Below are 17,450 nucleotides of genomic sequence, written 5' to 3'. Positions count from 1 at the left end.
TGATTGAATGGAAGAGTCACCAAGAATAATATGGGTGAAAATGAGATTAGGTTTGGAAATGTGTTTTCAAGTGTATATGACCACAGCAATGAGTGAGTGAAAAAGGAAAAAATCTACAAGGAATGTGAAGGAATAGGGAGTGAAGGAAAAATTAATGTGTTTCACAAGAAAATGTGGGAAGAGAATGGGTGATAACAAAATGAATGGAAGCAATTTGTGGAATAAGGAGGTAAGGGTAGTGGTGCAAAAAAAAAAGAGGTCTGCACATGAGGAACAGTTGCTCAGAAGAAATGAAGAAATATATAAAAGGTACAAGGTAAAGCGGATGGAAGAAAAACACAAAAGTGAGGGAGAAATAAGGAATCATACAAGAGGTACAGAATAATGAGAGTGGAAGCACAACACAAGATGAAGGAGGCCAAGAGAAGGGATAGATGTTTGACTGAGAAGATTGAAGTTTTGATTGAGACTGGAAAACTTTATCAACAATAGAGGAAGAAAGTTACAACAACATGATACAACTGTAATAAAACAGGACATGACTGTTGCTGTTACTGATAGAAAAAAATAATGTAGAGGCATTAACAACTATTTGAAACCATAATGAAGGATAGTGTGACAAACGCAAAGCATTTAAATTACTATATTACATAAAAAATAAGAAGAAATAACCAACCTGTTTTAGGAGAGTTGTTTGTTTTGTTTCTAAGACATTTATCTTTTCTAAATGGTGTTTCTCTGATTCCTGTTTACTCTCTAATATCTTCTGTATTTCTAATTTGTGAGCTTCTTTTCTCTCGTCAATATCTTTGTATATATCTGCCAGTTTCAATTCCTGTTCTTTCACTTGTTTTTGCAGTAAGTTCTCTTTTGCTTTAAGTTCTTCTTGAAGTTCATCACATTTTTGTTCATATTCTGATATAATTGTTTTCTTTTCACTGACAAGTTTTTCAATTTTTTCTTCTTTCTGAGAAAGAAGAGTCTGGAGTTCTTTACATACTTTCTCCACCTCTTCACTTTTCTTTACAATTTCTGCAGTTCTTCTTTCATTTTCCACTTCCTTCTGTGCTATTTGTTCCTCCAAAAGAGTCTTTGCCTCATGAATTTTCTGTTTACTTTCACTTAATTGTGTTATTTGTTCCTTCACTTTGGTTATTTCTTCCTGCAATCTAAACACTTCCTTTTCAGATTTCCCACTTTCACTTTTTGATTTTTCAAGTAAAGTCTGATTTTTCACATTCTCCTCTTTTAACATTGTCAATTCCACTTCCCTACTATTGATAACTGCCTCAAGTTCTGCCACCTTTTCACAAAGTCCTTTATTATCCTTTTCAAAATTCTTTTGTAAATTTTTCATTTGAAGATTTGTTTTAGAAAGCTGGTCCTCAAACTGTTTGCACTTACCATCTAACTCATTACAATAATGTTCTTTTTCCTTAATCTTTTTACTCCAGTCATCATGTACCTCCTTCATCTTCTTCTCCCATTCTGAAGTCTTTTTGTTGAGCGTTACACTTAGCTCATTTGCTTTCTTAAGTAATTCTTCATTTTGTTTATTTTTTTCTTCCACCTGTTTTCCCCAGTCATTATTTAATTTTTCAAGTGTTTGTTTCAGTCCTTTCAATTCTATCGCTGCCTCCTGACCATATTTGTCCATTGCTAGTTTCACTTTCTGTACTTCAACATTTGCTTGATCTTTATCAACTTTAAGGTTTTCATTTTCTGAGGATGTCTGAGCAAGCTTTTCATTCAAACTCTGTTTTTCCAATTTGGTATTTTTTAACTCCTCTTTATTTGAATTCAGTTCTAATCTGGTACTTTTTAATTCTTCCTTACATGAATCTAATTCTAATCTAGTATTCTTTAGTTCCTCCTTATTTGAATCCAGTTCTAACCTAGTTTTCTTCAATTCTTTCTTATTTGAATCCAATTCTAATTTGGCATTTTTCAACTCCTCCTTATTTGAATTCAATTCTAATCTTGTATTCTTCATTTCTTCTTTATTTGAACCTAATTCTAACATGATATTATCCAATTCTAATTTTGTGTTCTTTAATGTTTCTTTATTTGAGTCTAGTTCTAATCTGAAATTCTTTAACTCCTCCATTCGTGAATCCAGTTCTAATCTAACTTCTTTCAGTTGTTGTTGTTGAGAATCAAACTCTGTTTTTCTTTTCTTATGTTGTTCACATTCTGTCTGCAGTTCTCCCTTCGTCACTTTAAGAGTTTCACTTAAAGAACTGATTTTTTCCCTACTGCTTTTCAGTTCTTTGCTAAGTGAATCCTTTTCGCCTTGTACAATACTAATAGATTTCTGTGATGATTCAAATTCATCCTTATACTTATTACACTGTTCATTTATTCTAACAATATCATCTTTAAGTTTACTTATTTCATTCTGAAGTTGATGACTACTTTCGACTTGACCCTCAAAATTCTTATTGATGGACTCGTGTTCCTGGGACTGTTTGGCCATTTGAGCTTTAAGCTGTTCAATTTCTTTCTCCTTTTCTTTATTAATTTCTGACAATTTTGAAATTGAATCATTCAAAGCACTGATATCTTTTGTTTTAATAGATTCAAGTTCCGAGTGTGACTTTGATATCTCTTTAACTTTTTCTTCTGAAATTTCCTTGGCTTTTTTAACTGTTTCTAAGGTAGTTTCCAATTCTTTCTTAACAGTGTGCAATTCTTCTAACTTCTCTTCTAACTTGTGATTTGTACTTTCAAGGTCATCAACCTTTCTTTCAAGTATATTTCTATTGCCATTTATCTCTTGCACTTGTGCTTCAAGCATGACCTTTTGGTTTTGAAGTTCTACCAGTTGACTTTCCAATTGTGTGCGACCCTCTTTCAATTCTTGTATACGATTTTCTAATTCCTTGATCCTAGCTTCCACCTCTTTCCGAATGGCTGTTAGAGAAGTTTCTTTGTCTTTTTCCATCTTTTCCCTCAAAACTTCAAGAGACTCATTATTCCCATTAGATATTTCCTGAAAGAGAAATAGTCAAGCAAGTTATTTGATAAGGCTTAAGATCATTTAAAAATTTCATGATAAGTATATCAAGGATGTATAAATATCTGAGGAATATCAATAATACTGTGACTATATATATATATATATATATATATATATATATATATATATATATATATATATATATATATATATATATATATATATATATATATATATATATATATACACCCTTTTAACAAGTCAGCATAGGAAGTATAGTACTATTGTTTTAAAGCATAACAGTGCTATTCCTTTATGGGGTAACTTCACAAATCTTAAACTCAATTTGGGGTTTAATGACCAATCACACAGAATTATTATATGGTTGGAGATCACCGTAGTCACAAAGGAATACTGAAGCACTTAATTTCTACTATCCATTATTTCTGCTACACTCCTTCAGTCTTTCATTTTCTTTTAATACTACTGGCAGACCGAGGGATGGGGTCAGCAAGAATACCACCATGTATACACTATATGCCATAAGAGACTTCCTTGAAGGGTTTAGGGCAACAAGGCTAAGAACCTCATCTCTCAAGAGGTAGTCTACAAAGGAAAGGTACCTGCCCAGCTGTCTAAGGCTCCCTTGTCCTTCTCCTATTCCCAGGTAATGACATAAGTTGGAGAAAGGAATGGGGGAGTAACTTGTGTATACAGTACCTAATTCTAAGGATCAAATTAAGGAGAGAGCATAATTACCTGTATTGCAGTTTCTCTTTCCTGAACAAGTTTTTCAAAGTGAGTCTCAAGTTCTGTCTTCTCCTCATGTGACATTTTTTCTACCTGTGCCACTTTCTGTTTGTACATTTCAGCCTCTCTTTCTTTACCCTGAAGTTCCTCAAACAACTGTTTTTTAGTCTCTGCCATGCTTAGGGCTGAGGATTCAATGTTGGCCTTCAAAGATTCAATTTCTTTGCTGTGGTCAATCTGATAAGATAATAACAATAATTAATTGGGTTCTGTTGTGTATATAAACATATTTTTATCTTCAAGTTATCCTATATGTTATACATACATACATATACCAAAGGCTTTTTCCCCCTTAAAAGGGAAGTAGCCAAAAAACAAAGACATAAAAACCACTCCCACCCATTCCATCCCCAACATAGTCCACTCCTATCCACCCCCTTCCCTCCCTCTTATCTTGGCACCTCCACAGCAAGGCTGAGGGGGAGTGAGTGGGGGATGGGGGGTGAGGGAGTATGTGTGAGAAATAAATTGATGCAGCCCAAAAGGATTTCTCCCTGTCTTCTCCTTTTCTGCATGAGGGGACGGAGAAGGGGATGGGGGTTGCCTATTTAATGAAGCAGCCTTGCTGTGGATGTGCTGTGTCTTGCAACACTTCTTCTGACCCATGCCAGTGGGCAAGATGCAGGGATGACCCATCATCCAGGAGGAGCCAAGATAAGAGGGAGGGAATGGGGTGCATGGGAGTGGAGTATGTGGGGATAGAATGGGTAAGAGTGGATTTTATGCCTTTGTTTTTTGGCTACCTACCATGTAAGGGGTAAAGAGCCTTTGATATATGTATGTAATAACATACTTTTATCACAAATCTGACATGAAACCCTTCATTCCATTACAAGGACAAGTGTGTATCAAAGGTAATCACCAAGATGGTTGGGTTTTTGTTCTGTGGCAAGCACTCTCCATTTCAGATCACTGAATGGCTTTTTTACTTATCATTTCTTTTTCCCATTCACTGCTGTTACTTGTGTTAACATTCATTCATGCACTGTTCTATCATCCAGTGACAGGTTCCCACATATCCCACCTTGTAGCCCATTCTGTCCACATTGTGACACCTATCAATTTGCTATTCTTCTATATACCAGGGGCTTTTCCCCCCTTATAATTGAGGTAGCAGAGTCAAAAGGCACAACACCCCCCCTGATGTACCTACCTTCAATAGATCAATATATTTAAGTTTCTCCTGCAGGTGTGCTGTGGCTATATCACGTTCCTGTGTGAGGGCTGCAACATGTTCCTTTTTGGATCGAATATTCTCCATACACTTTGCTAACAATGCCTTGTGTTTTGTTAAGTCAGCTGATACATGAAAAAAAAATAGAATGCATGAATAAACATATAAATTCATGTACATAATATAAAATATTTTGCATCAAAGATTACCTAGAATAAAATACTTTAGATCATTCTTGTCCTTCATATTTTATGGCACCTAATTTTCTTATACAGGATAATCAAAACTGTTAAACTGTTTTGGGCCTTTATGGACCTGGAAAAGGCTTACGACAGGGTAGACAGAAAGGCACTATGGGAGGTTTTGCGGATATACGGGATAGGAGGAAAGCTTCTAGGAGCTGTCAAGAGTTTTTATGAGAGTAGTAGAGCTTGTGTCAGGATTAGAAATGGAGAGAGTGAGTGGTTTGAGGTAAAGGTGGGACTTCGACAAGGATGCGTTATGTCACACTGGCTGTTCAACTTATACATGGATGGGGTGGTGCAAGAGGTAAATGCAAGGGTAGTGGGCAAGGGATTGGAGATGGTTAAAGAAAATGGAGAAAAGTGGGAGGTGAGCCAGCTGTTGTTTGCGGACGACACTGTGCTTGTGGCAGGATCGGAGCAGGGATTGAGGAAGTTGGTGAGAGAGTTTGGGAGAGTGTGCGATAGAAGAAAACTGAAGATAAATGTGGGTAAAAGTAAGGTGATGAGATGTACAAGGGGTGAAAGTGGCAGTAGACTGGAAGTGAGCATTAAGGGAGAGCGACTGGAGGAAGTGGATAGTTTTAGATATTTGGGTGCAAATGTGGCAGGAAAAGGTGGAGTGAAGGTGGAGGTAGAATGTAGATTGAGAGAAGCAAGTAAATGCCTTGGTGGATTAAAAAGTGTAATGAGGAATAGACATTTGGGAATGGATGCTAAGAGGAGACTGTATGAAGGAGTGATTGTGCCAACAACACTGTACGGGGCAGAAACATGGAACATAAGAGAGGAAGAGAGGAGTTTGAATGTGTTTGAGATGAGGTGTCTGAGAAGTATGATGGGGGTTACTAGGCTAGATAGAATGAGAAATGAGGAGGTGAGGAGGAGAACAGGGGTGGAAAGGGGGTTGGGAGATAGGGTTGATGAAAGAGTATTAGGATGGTTTAGACACATGGAAAGAATGAGTGAAGAAACACTAGTAAAAGAGGTATGGAAGGCAGATGTGGAGGGAGTGAACACGAGGGGACGTCCTAGGATGAGGTGGATGGATGGGGTGAAGGGGGCTTTGGGGAAGAGGGGAATGTCTGTTGAGGAAGGACGGGAGAGGACAGAAGACAGGGGTGAATGGAGAATGGTTGTATATGGATGATGTTGTGATGCATGAGGTGGAATGGGCGGGGGGATGGGGGGTGAGGTAGTATGTGAGAGCAAATTTTGACGCAGCCCGAAGAGATTTCTCCCCATCTTCTCCTTTATGCATGGGGGGACGGAGAGGGGGGGTCGCCGATTTAATGAAGCGGCCTTGCTGTGGATGTGCTGTGTCTTGCGACACTGCTTCTAACCCAGGGCAGTGGACAAGGTGCAGGGATGACCCGTCATCCAGGAGGTGCTAAGATAAGAGGGAGGGGTGTGGAGTGTATTCAGGGATGGAATGGGTGGGAATGATTTTATGCCTTTTTCTTTTTTCTTTTTTCTTAACAAGGGAAAAGGGGACAAGTGTGAATGTAGTAGTTTCAGAGGGATTAGCTTGTTAAGTGTAGTTGGGAAGGCTTATGGGAGGATCTTGATTGAGAGGATTAGGAGAGGAACAGAGGAAGTAATTGGTGAGGAACAGTGTGGATTTAGGACAGGTAGAGGTTGTGTAGATCAGATCTTTGTGGTAAGACAAATATGTGAGAAAGCTATAGGAAAGGGGAAGGATGTTTTTTGGGCTTTTATGGATCTGGAAAAGGCTTACGATAGAGTAGACAGAAAGGCACTGTGGGAGGTTTTGCAGATATATGGTATAGGAGGAAAGCTTCTTGGAGCTGTCAAGAGTTTTTATGAGAGTAGTAGAGCTTGTGTCAGGATTAGAAATGGAGAGAGTGAGTGGTTCGAGGTAAAGGTGGGACTTCGTCAAGGATGTGTTATGTTGCCCTGGCTGTTCAACTTATACATGGATGGGGTAGTGCGAGAGGTAAATGTAAGGGTAGTGGGCAAGGGATTGGAGATGGTTAAAGAAAATGGAGAAAAGTGGGAGGTGAGCCAGCTGTTGTTTGCTGACGACACTGCGCTTGTGGCAGGATTGGAGGAGGGATTGAGGAAGTTGGTGACAGTTTGGGAGAGTATGTGATAGAAGAAAGCTAAAGATAAATGTGGGTAAAAGTAAGGTGATGAGATGTACAAGGGGTGAAAGTGGCAGTAGACTGGAAGTGAGCATTAACCACTTCAGTACGGGACTTAAATCTCGCGGGCAGCAGCCAATGCCAGCCGTATGATGTAACGTAATAATATTCGCAACATAAAATATAGTCACCGCTTATATCGATCATTCTCTCTTTCACCCGCGAATTTTGAAAACCACAGAGAATGGGATTCAGGGCGCATTTGGGAGAATGTAAAAACACAGGGGCGACTACAATAAATATAATCAAGACGCCGATATGGCAGCGTCGCGAATCCACTTGCTCCTCATGACGCCTACATGTGCGGCACCGTATGGAAGGGGTTAAGGGAGAGCGACTGGAGGAAGTGGATAGTTTTAGATACTTGGGTGCAAATGTGGCAGGAAAAGGTGGAGTGAAAGTGGAGGTAGAATGATTGAGAGAAGCGAGTAAATGCCTTGGTGGATTGAAGAGTGTAATGAGGAATAGACATTTGGGAATGGATGCTAAGAGGAGACTGTATGAAGGAGTGATTGTGCCAACAGCACTGTATGGGGCAGAAACATGGAACATAAGAGAGGAAGAGAAAAGGAGTTTGAATGTGTTTGAGATGAGGTGTCTGAGAAGTATGATGGGGGTTACTAGGCTAGATAGAGTGAGAAATGAGGAGGTGAGTAGAAGAACAGAGGTGGGAAGGGAGTTGGGAGATAGGGTTGATGAAAGAGTATTAGGATGGTTTGGGCACATGGAAAGAATGAGTGAAGAAACACTAGTAAAAGAGATATGGAAGGCAGATGTGGAGGGAGTGAACATGAAGGGACATCCTAGGATGAGGTGGATGGATGGGGTGAAGGGGGCTTTGGGGAAGAGGGGAATGTCTGTTGAGGAAGGACGGGAGAGGACAGAAGACAGGGGTGAATGGAGAATGGTTGTATATGGATGATGTTGTGATGCATGAGGTGGAATGGGCGGGGGGATGGGGGGTGAGGTAGTATGTGTGAGCAAATTTTGACACAGCCCGAAGGGATATCTCTCCGTCTTCTCCTTTTATGCATGGGGGGACGGAGAGGGGGGGGTCGCCGATTTAATGAAGTGGCCTTGCTGTGGATGTGCTGTGTCTTGCGACGCTGCTTCTGACCCAGGGCAGTGGACAAGGTGCAGGGATGACCCGTCATCCAGGAGGTGCTAAGATAAGAGTGAGGGTGGAGGGGTGTGGAGTGTATTCAGGGATGGAATGGGTGGGAATGATTTTATGCCTTTTCCTTTTTGGCTACCTCTCTTGTATGGGGGAAAAAGCCTTGGTATATGTAAGTATGTATGTTAAACTTAGAGCATAAGTGACCTGAAGATATGAATCTTGGTCCTCCTGCATAAATAATGACAGTGCCACATACTCTGGTTGAGCAAGTCCATAACAGCATGGGCACTGTCAATCCTTTGTAGTACTTCCTGACCTGACCCACCATTGTTATGCACTACACTACCAAGGTATGTAAAGCTTTCCAAGACCTCAATGTCCTCGCCACATGCATGGACAGACTGAACTGTGTCATCCAGTAAGCCCCCAAACTCCTGGACCTTGGTCTTGGTCCAGGAGACCTCAAGTCCAAGCAGTTTCACCTCCCTGTGCAGTGATTTGAGGACTGCAACCACGACCTCCAATGACTCCACAAAAAGGACAGCAAATATAAGGTTGGTGACCTTGGTGTTGCCAACAAATGCTCCACTACAAAATGTAATTTTCGCAGGAAAATTAATTTTTCCCTGATACAAACCTGAGGTACTCCTTACCCAAGGATACGCGGCGCGTTTCTACCGCTAACACTGTGTGTGCTTGAAAACACCTCACTCCGAGGGTCTGGGCAACCATTATCCTCAGTAAGGGGCCCTCCTGGGGCAAGGGGGGCCCCCCCTCCCCCCGCAAGGGTAGGAGGGTAGAAGCTCCATTGTCTGAGCCAGGTATGAAATTAGTCACGAGGGTTGACAGGCCAGGGAGAAGGAACTACTAGCGGGGTGGATGAGGAGGGCCATTAGAGGTAAGGAGTACCTCAGGTTTGTATCAGGGAAAAATTAATTTTCCTGCGAAAATTACATTTGTTCCGAAGAATACAAACTCTTCGGTACTCCTTACCCAAGGAGACTTGGACTTAGGGGGGAAGGAAGTATTTGTCTAGCCTGGGAAACCCTCGTAAGGAGAAAATGTAGAGTGCTAAGATCTACGTTGACCAGACCCTTATACATTCCCCGAAACTGTGAAGGGCACCTGGATCTGTTCCCAGAGTGGAGACAGACAGGGCATACTCACTTTGTACCCCTTGTAGGGCTCGAACTGATTCCCTTGGAATGCTTGAGAGCCCTCGGTGAGGTAAGGGAATGTAGGAGTATGAGAAGGACTTGAGATAGGTATCCCCGTGGTTGCCGATCCAGAACTTGGATGAGGCTTCAGGGTTGGCTGTGTGCCATTGGTACGGGGTATGTTATCTCAGGACTTCTTGGGCAGCCACTATGGGGCCTAGAGAGAAGGTCCCTAAGGATTCCCACATGACATCTTTGAGGTAAAAGGAAGTGAACGTAGTCTGGGACTTCCATATACCTGCTTGAAGGACCTGGTTGACTGACCGATTCTTTCGGAAGACTAGGGAGGGTCCTATTGCCCTGAGGTCATGAGCTTTTGCTCCAGGGTAATCCGTGGGGCTCGAGGCGTAGGCCCTGCGGATGACTTCCTTGATCCAGTAAGAAATGGAAGTCTTAGTGACGGGCTTGGGTGTACCCCTGGTAGAGACGAACAGTCTTGGCAAGTCTGGTCTAAGATGCTTCGTCCTCTTGAGGTAGGTCCGGATAGCACGTACCGGGCATAGGACCATTTCTGCATGTTCGCCCCCTACAAAGTCGTCCAAGGAAGGAATACTAAAGGACCAGAATCTAGGGTCGGCTTTGGCCGGATCCTGGTTTTTGGCAACGAATTGGGGCAGAAAAGTGAAGGAGACCTCTTGCCATCCTTTCGAGTGGGCGACTCGATAAGAGATGGCATGCAACTCCCCGACCCTCTTGGAAGACGCCAGGGCCAAGAGAAAGACTGTCTTCAAGGTGAGGTCCTTGAAATTAGCATCTCGGAGGGGTTCGTAAGGGGGGCCCCGCAGAGCGTTGAGGACTAATGCCACATCCCATGGAGGAGAAGTGATCTCCCTGGGGGGGCATGATTTTCTGAAATGTCTGAAGAGCATGGAAATTTCTGGAGACAGGGCTAGATCCATGCCCTTCAGAGAAAACACCTGATTAAGAGCTGCCCTATAGCCCTGCACTGCCGAGAGGGAGATCTTCTTGGACTTCCGGAGGAAGTGGAAGAAGGAGGCAATCAGAGGAATGGTGGCTTGCTCTGGGGCTATTGCTCGGGAGTGGCACCATTCTGCAAAAGCATTCCACTTCCCTTGATAAAGGGCAGCTGAGGAAGAGCGAATAGGGGAGGACATGTCTTCTGCCACTTCTTTGGGGAAACCCTTCTCTAGGAGGATCCGGACCATAGTCTGAACGCGTGAAGTGCCAGGGCTGACGGGTTCTTGTGCCAGGCCCCGTTGACTGGTTGATGTAGAAGGTCGGGTCTTCCCTGAAGGGCCAGGGGCTCCTCCACTGCTAGCTCGAGGGCGTCTGGAAACCATGGGGCTTCCGGCCACCAGGGAGCGATCAAAGTCATCCGAAGGTTGGATGCGGTTCGTACTCTCTGGAGCACCTTTTGGAGCAAGGGAAACGGTGGGAAAGCGTAGGTGTCGAGGTTGTCCCAGCTTTGCAGAAGAGCATCCTCTCCCGCTGCCAGCGGATCCGGGAGAGGGCTGAAATACACCGGGAGCTGGTGGTTCCATCTGGTGGCGAAAAGGTCCACCAGAGGGGAGCCCCATTTGTTGATGAGGAAGGTCGCCACTTCCGGATGGAGGGACCACTCCGTGCTGATTACCTGACTCCTTCTGCTGAGGTGGTCCGCCCAGACATTCTTTTTCCCTGGGATGTAGCGAGCTCTGAGTGTCACTTGGAGGTTCTCGGCTAATAGGAGGATCTCCATAGTGAGATGGCAGAGGTCCTGGGAGACTGTGCCCCCCTGCTTGTTCAGGTAGGCTACTACCGAGGAATTGTCCGACATGATGCCCACAACTTTCCCCGAGATTTGACCCGAGAAGTGACGGAGAGCCAGCAGTACCGCTTTCAATTCTAGCCAGTTGATATGGGCTGTCCGCTCGACCGTGGACCAGGAACCGCTGACGTGATCGTCGTTGAGGTGGGCCCCCCAGCCCTCCTTGGAGGCATCGGAGAAGAGGAGGACTTCGGGGGGAGATGGGCCGAGGGGCATCCCCACGAGCAGGTTGCATGGGTCCTTCCACCAGAGAAGAGAATGCTTGACCTCTCCGGTAAGGGTGATGTGTTGACGGGTGTCTCCCCTTAGCGGGGACCACTGGGACTTGAGGAGCCACTGTAGGGGTCGCATTCTCAGTCTGCTCCTGGGTATTAACCTCTCGACGGAGGCCATGTGGCCCAGGAGGACTTGGCACTGTTTGGCCGTGAGGAACCCGGTCGATAGTGCCTGCACGACGAGGGAAGAGAGATTCTGGATTCGCTTCTCTACTGGGAATGCCTGCATGAGGGAAGAGTCCAGAACCATACCCAGGTACGTGACTCTCTGTCTTGGAATGAAATCTGACTTCGTCCGGTTGACCGTGGAGCCCAATTTGCGGATGAAAGCTAGGACTATCCCCAGGTGGTCGCGGCATAGCTGGGCGGAGTGTGCCAGGATCAGCCAATCGTCCAGGTAACGGAGTAGGCGAATCCCTCTGGAGTGGGACCACGCTGAGACGAGTTTGAACACTCTGGTGAAGACTTGGGGTGCTGTGGAGAGGCCGAAGCATAGGCAGGTGAATTGAAAAGTGGTCCCCTTGTGGACGAAGCGGAGGAATTTTCGGGATGAGGGATGGACAGGTATTTGGAAATAGGCGTCCTGGAGGTCCAGGGACACCATGAAGTCCCCTTCCCTGATAGACGCCCTCACGGCCTCTGGGGTGTCCATCCGGAACTTCGTCAGGGAAAGGAACTTGTTGAGAGGAGACAGATCGATGACAGGTCTCCACCCCCCTGTAGCCTTTGGTACTAGGAATAGCCTCGAGTAGAACCCCGGGTCCGGAGTTGAGACTTCCTCGAGTGCTCCTTTCTGGAGCAGAGTGGAGATTTCCTCCACTAGGGCCCGCCCGCGATCCGAGTCCGGATGGTAGTTGCTGACTTGGATGGGATAGGGGGAGAGGCTGGGGATGGTGTGAAAAGGAAGACGATAGCCTGCCTTGATAACCTGGATGGTCCAGTCCTCCGCCCCGGCAGCCTCCCATTCTCTCCAGTAGAGAGAGAGGCAACCTCCTATCCTGTGCGGGAGGGCAGGCGAGTTCCTAGAATTTCCTGCGTTGGGGTCCAGAGCCTCTATGATGTTTGCGCCCCTGTTCTCTATTGGGGAAGGGGCGGGGCTTTCTTGTCTGGGCTTTGGACTTCGAATGGGGAGGGGGCCCGTCTTCCCGCTTAGGGAGACGAAAAGGCTGCCTCTGCGTCTGAAAGGACCGAGGGGTCGATGGGGGGGTGGTCCTTGGCCTCGAGCTAGAGACGGCTGTTCTCTCGATGGCTCTGTTGTGTAGCAACTGGTTGGTGCTAGTGATTGCCGAGTCCACCACATCCGGGGGAATCAGCGTGTGGGTGAGCAGGGGGGCCCTCCTCAAAGGAGCATAAATCTCCCTGAGGAGGGGGTCACTGGGGTCCCCGAGGATGGTGTCTCTCCTGCGGGACTCGAAGTTGGCCCAGGACGTTGAGAGACAGGAAGCCTGATGCTTCAGGGCTCTGCTCGCGCTTGCCAAAAAAGCCTGGAGGTCGCATTCTTCCTGGGGTTGTAGTTCGGGTAAGAACTCCCTCGCCGAGGCAAGGAGGCGTTCTAGCCAGGAGTTCACCGCAAGGGACAGAGCCAGTGAATGAATGTGGTCGCTGACTTCCCTGCCGGAGAGGAGGACGTTTCGTCTGCGCAGCGACTCGGCGTCCGCCTTAACCAGCTCTGGTAACCTCGCCGGGATCGAGGCTGGTCTGAGGGTTGACCCCGATGGGGTGTAGAAGCGCTTCTGGTGTTCCAATGGGACCGGATGCCAACGCGCCCTCTCGGTCGTCCTTGTTGCGAGAGCGTCGGAGGCCTGGGCCATGGCCCTCGCCGTCTGCGTACTCCATGGAAGGTGGAGGGGAGTAGGCTGGGCTTTGTGAGAGTTGGCCGCCATGAAGATGTCAGACTCGAATGTGGCTTCCTCTTCTTTCGGGGGGCCCAGTCGATTCGCCCTCCGAACCCTCGCGAGGACGTCCGAGAAGGAAGGTGGGACCACCATCGAGGATTCCGACTGGGAAACGGGAGGGGAAAGGGAGCGTGACCCCCCCCCTACGGCGCTGTGGACATCGTCGTCGGCGTAGGAGGGGTCGGCACGGGCAGAGAGGAACCGCACGCTACCATCCTCGTCACTGATGGGTTCAGGGGGGGGCTGAGCAAGTGGAAGCTGGTCGAGGGGGGCCCTTGGGGGCGGAGACTCCTCACGAGCTTCCGTGCGGTGCACGAACCGCGCTTGAGAAGCGCGGAAAAATTCCCGTTGGGCCTCCATCTGTTCCTTCAACGTAGTGACGAGTGAACAGAGAGTGGGGAGGAGGTCCGGGGAATGTCCTCTTGGAGGGTCCCGCCTGGGTGCGGATGGTCCGGGAGACGCCAGGGGGAGACTGCCTCCTCCGGACGAAGCTGAGTCACCTACGACGAACGCGCGTGTGGGTACACCTCGGGCTTCCTGCCCACCGGGCATAGAAAGGGTTCCGGTGATGACCCGGCTCGTCTGACGAGAGGTGGAAGGGGTGGGACTGGGGGTCACCCGAGAAGGAGAAGAGGCTGACGCGCTCCGAATCTCCGAACTCGGTTCCTTTGTCCGTGGGGGGGTGGAGCTGCCGGGGAGTATCGCGGAGCCAGTGGACGCAACCGGGAAAAAGCTCGTACCCGGGGGGTAGTTCGCGGGGGCCAATGGCGCGTGCCCGTCGAAACTAGCCCCCCTTTTAGCAGGAACAGGAGACAATTTAGCCTGAGACTGACTCGGGGCGGCTATTGTGCAACCTTTCCGTTTACTACGCTTAGGAGGGGGGAGACAACTGCCCGCGTCCTCCGCCGACGTAGCATGCCTTCTCTTTGTGTTGGGTGAGGGGGGAAGCCATCTTCCTGGCCCGCGTATCTTGACCCGTGGCTGCACCTTCCGGTGAGCATGAAAATACGCGGACCACTGCTTATCACCCCATTGAGCGCACGTAGTACACGGGGATGAAGGGGAACATGCCAGATTCCGACAATGGATACACCAAGAGTGTGGGTCCACAGTTGTCGGTGGGAGAAGAGCCCGGCAGCGAAATTCACCACGGGCGAAGGCACACATGCTATCGCGAACAACAACACTAGGATCAGATTCCATACTTACAGAGAAGCGGAGAATACCCGGTGGAGATTAAAGAGAGGGATAAAGGGGACTCAAGCGCTTCCAAGCAGGGGGAAGGCGGCGATGCAGGACGTTCCACACAAAGGACGCCGTTGGAAGGGTGTAGAAGGCCGATGCCGATTGCGTTCGAGATAATCGAACGATCCAAGCAGGGGGAAGGCGGCGATGCAGGACGTTCCACACAAAGGACGCCGTTGGAAGGGTGTAGAAGGCCGATGCCGATTGCGTTCGAGATAATCGAACGATGCGGGATTGGCGCAGGAAATTAATTTCCTGATACAAGCACGGAACTGTGAGAGATGTTGACTCGATCGCTACCGCTTAGACAATGGTGCTTCTACCCTCCTACCCTTGCGGGGGGAGGGGGGGCCCCCCTTGCCCCAGGAGGGCCCCTTACTGAGGATAATGGTTGCCCAGACCCTCGGAGTGAGGTGTTTTCAAGCACACACAGTGTTAGCGGTAGAAACGCGCCGCGTATCCTTGGGTAAGGAGTACCGAAGAGTTTGTATTCTTCGGAACAAATGTTCAACAACTCTATCCAATACCCAGTCCATGCAGGTGTTAGAATGTGTTGGGGCAAAGACACATCCTTTCCTAACTCCTGCTTCACTTAATTGGTGACCACCCCCCCTCTCTGTTGCTTCATGCAGAGCTGTGTCAAAATATCATTCACACATAGGCACCCCCCCCATCCCTCCCTTCCTTGCTTAACAGTATCATTGATACAGTCGTTTTCTATGCATCCCTATTTCCTACCTTTTCCCTTCCTTCCTCAACAGATATTACCCACTTGCTCAACACCCCCTTCACCCCATCCATCCATCTCATCCTCAGTCATCCCCTGAAGTTCACTCCCTCCACCTCTGCCTTCCACACTTCTATTTTGTGAGAAGTCACAAAATAAAGCACTGAAAATAATAACAGGATGCACCAAAACCACTCAAAACAGAATACCTACACACAGAAACTAAAATCCTCTATAAAATCACATAATAATGATATGTACATAGTTTTATCCAAGAAATTCAACCCTACTTACCATTTTCATTCAATCACACAAACAGAACCAAATGAATGCGACATAAAAACTCTAACAACCTACCACCTGTCCACACAAAAATTACACACTCATATCACAAAACAAGCACTTCAAGACTGACCACCTAATTCCTTTCTACAACAAACCTCTCCAGAAATTAACACCCTAAAATAATTCCACCCAAGAGATGCTAAAACCATTCTAGTATGACTGCATTTAGGTTACCATCTGGCTGCAGAAACAAACTGCCCAAAATGCAGCTATCACATAGAAGAAACTGAGCACCCCATCCTACGCTGGTCCATTCAAGCTAGAAACAGAGATAATATTTCTTCCTTGACTGTTGCTGGTTACCTGGGGGCTGTGGGTCTCCAGCAAGAGAGATCTTGGGCAACAGATTGACTGACTGCTTGAGTAATACCTCGAGTTTCCTTGTTCAGTTCACTTCTATATAATATAGAAATTAGATGAAGTATTTAAATGTACATTATTCAAGTATTGTATGTTGATAATATAACAATATAGAAGATAGGGAATAAAATCTTTACAACTTGTTTTTGTTTTCAACAGTACAGATATTCACTTAAGAAATATATAAAATGACAATGAATGAGAGCAATAAAAGGGTAAAACTAACCTCTCAATTTTTCAATGAGTTCCTCGCCATCTAATGTGGTTGCAACACTTGTTGAAGCTGAACCTTGTGATGTCACGGAAATGTCATCTCTGAATTCTTGATGAGGTAAAGTGCTTTGTGATGTGTTGTTAGGTGCTGGTATAGTCTGAGATGAATTATTTTGTATCAAGACAGCATTTGAGGACAAGAGAGGTGCAGGAGGTTGTGGCAGAGTACCAGAATCAGAACCAAGACCTTCCTGAAGTAGTCTCACCTGATGATAAACAAATATCGGTAATGAATAAGGAGTGACACTCATCACCATACTGCTGAATATAATGCGCTTGTTAAAATATTCAGTATAATGATAGTAGACATAATCATATAACTAAACACAAAGCAACATGACAATGCCAACAATGATGCTTTTAGGGGTTTTTCCCATGGGATACAACAAATCTTGTGTAAGTATAGATAAAGAACTATCAAGTGAGTTCATGTGAAGTAGAAGGTGAAATATGTCAATCTGGAGTCATAGAGATGCTGGGGAAAACAAATACACATCAAAAAGCACCTGTTACTCATTTCTTCATTTCCATGGCAACCTCTCTTATATGTACAATTAGTACTATTCCCCCCTCAAAGTAAATCACCAATACATCTTAGAGACTGTCATGCTACTTCTGTTTCTAACCATGTAAGTTTATGAAGACAATTGAGATCTATGACTGGATCTATGTGTGTATGAACCACTGGATGAACCTTTGAGTACTATTCCCCTCAAAGTAAATCACCAATACATTCTTAGTCAAGACCATCATGCTACTGTTGTTTCTAACCATGTAAATTTATGAAGACAATTGAGATCTATGACTGTAGATCTATGTGAGTATGAACCACTGGATGAACCTTTGAGAGAAAAACAAGAATTTCATGACTTTTAGGG

At 45.9% G+C, this 17,450-nt stretch overlaps 2 protein-coding genes across 13 annotated transcripts in view; both read right to left on the bottom strand.

The window, feature by feature from the left end:
- The window catches only part of LOC143029865 (uncharacterized), a 137,608-nt gene that overhangs the window by 69,674 nt on the left and 50,484 nt on the right, over positions 1–17,450 (bottom strand). For all 12 annotated transcript variants that reach the window (XM_076192997.1, XM_076192999.1, XM_076192996.1 and 9 more), the window contains 4 exons: positions 16,526–16,778; positions 4,923–5,068; positions 3,719–3,946; positions 677–2,992 (listed from right to left, as the gene is read on the bottom strand). In XM_076192997.1, coding sequence (XP_076049112.1) covers positions 677–2,992; positions 3,719–3,946; positions 4,923–5,068; positions 16,526–16,778 — 2,943 coding nt within the window. The remainder of the gene's footprint in view (positions 1–676; positions 2,993–3,718; positions 3,947–4,922; positions 5,069–16,525; positions 16,779–17,450) is intronic.
- On the bottom strand, positions 9,082–12,823 carry LOC143029868 (uncharacterized). The gene has a single exon (XM_076193003.1). The coding sequence runs from the start codon at positions 12,690–12,692 to the stop codon at positions 9,807–9,809; it is 2,886 nt and encodes a 961-aa protein (XP_076049118.1). The 5' UTR covers positions 12,693–12,823; the 3' UTR covers positions 9,082–9,806.

The sequence above is a fragment of the Oratosquilla oratoria genome, chromosome 11 (genome assembly GCF_046742065.1).
Source record: "Oratosquilla oratoria isolate Oo_2021 chromosome 11, ASM4674206v1, whole genome shotgun sequence".
Lineage (NCBI taxonomy): Eukaryota > Metazoa > Arthropoda > Malacostraca > Stomatopoda > Squillidae > Oratosquilla > Oratosquilla oratoria.
This window is presented reverse-complemented; position numbering and strand designations above follow the sequence as displayed.

Coding starts and splice junctions, on each gene's coding strand:
- LOC143029868 (XM_076193003.1), bottom strand. CDS start 12,692: ATGGGAGGCTGCCGGGGCGGAGGACTGGACCATCCAGGTTATCAAGGC.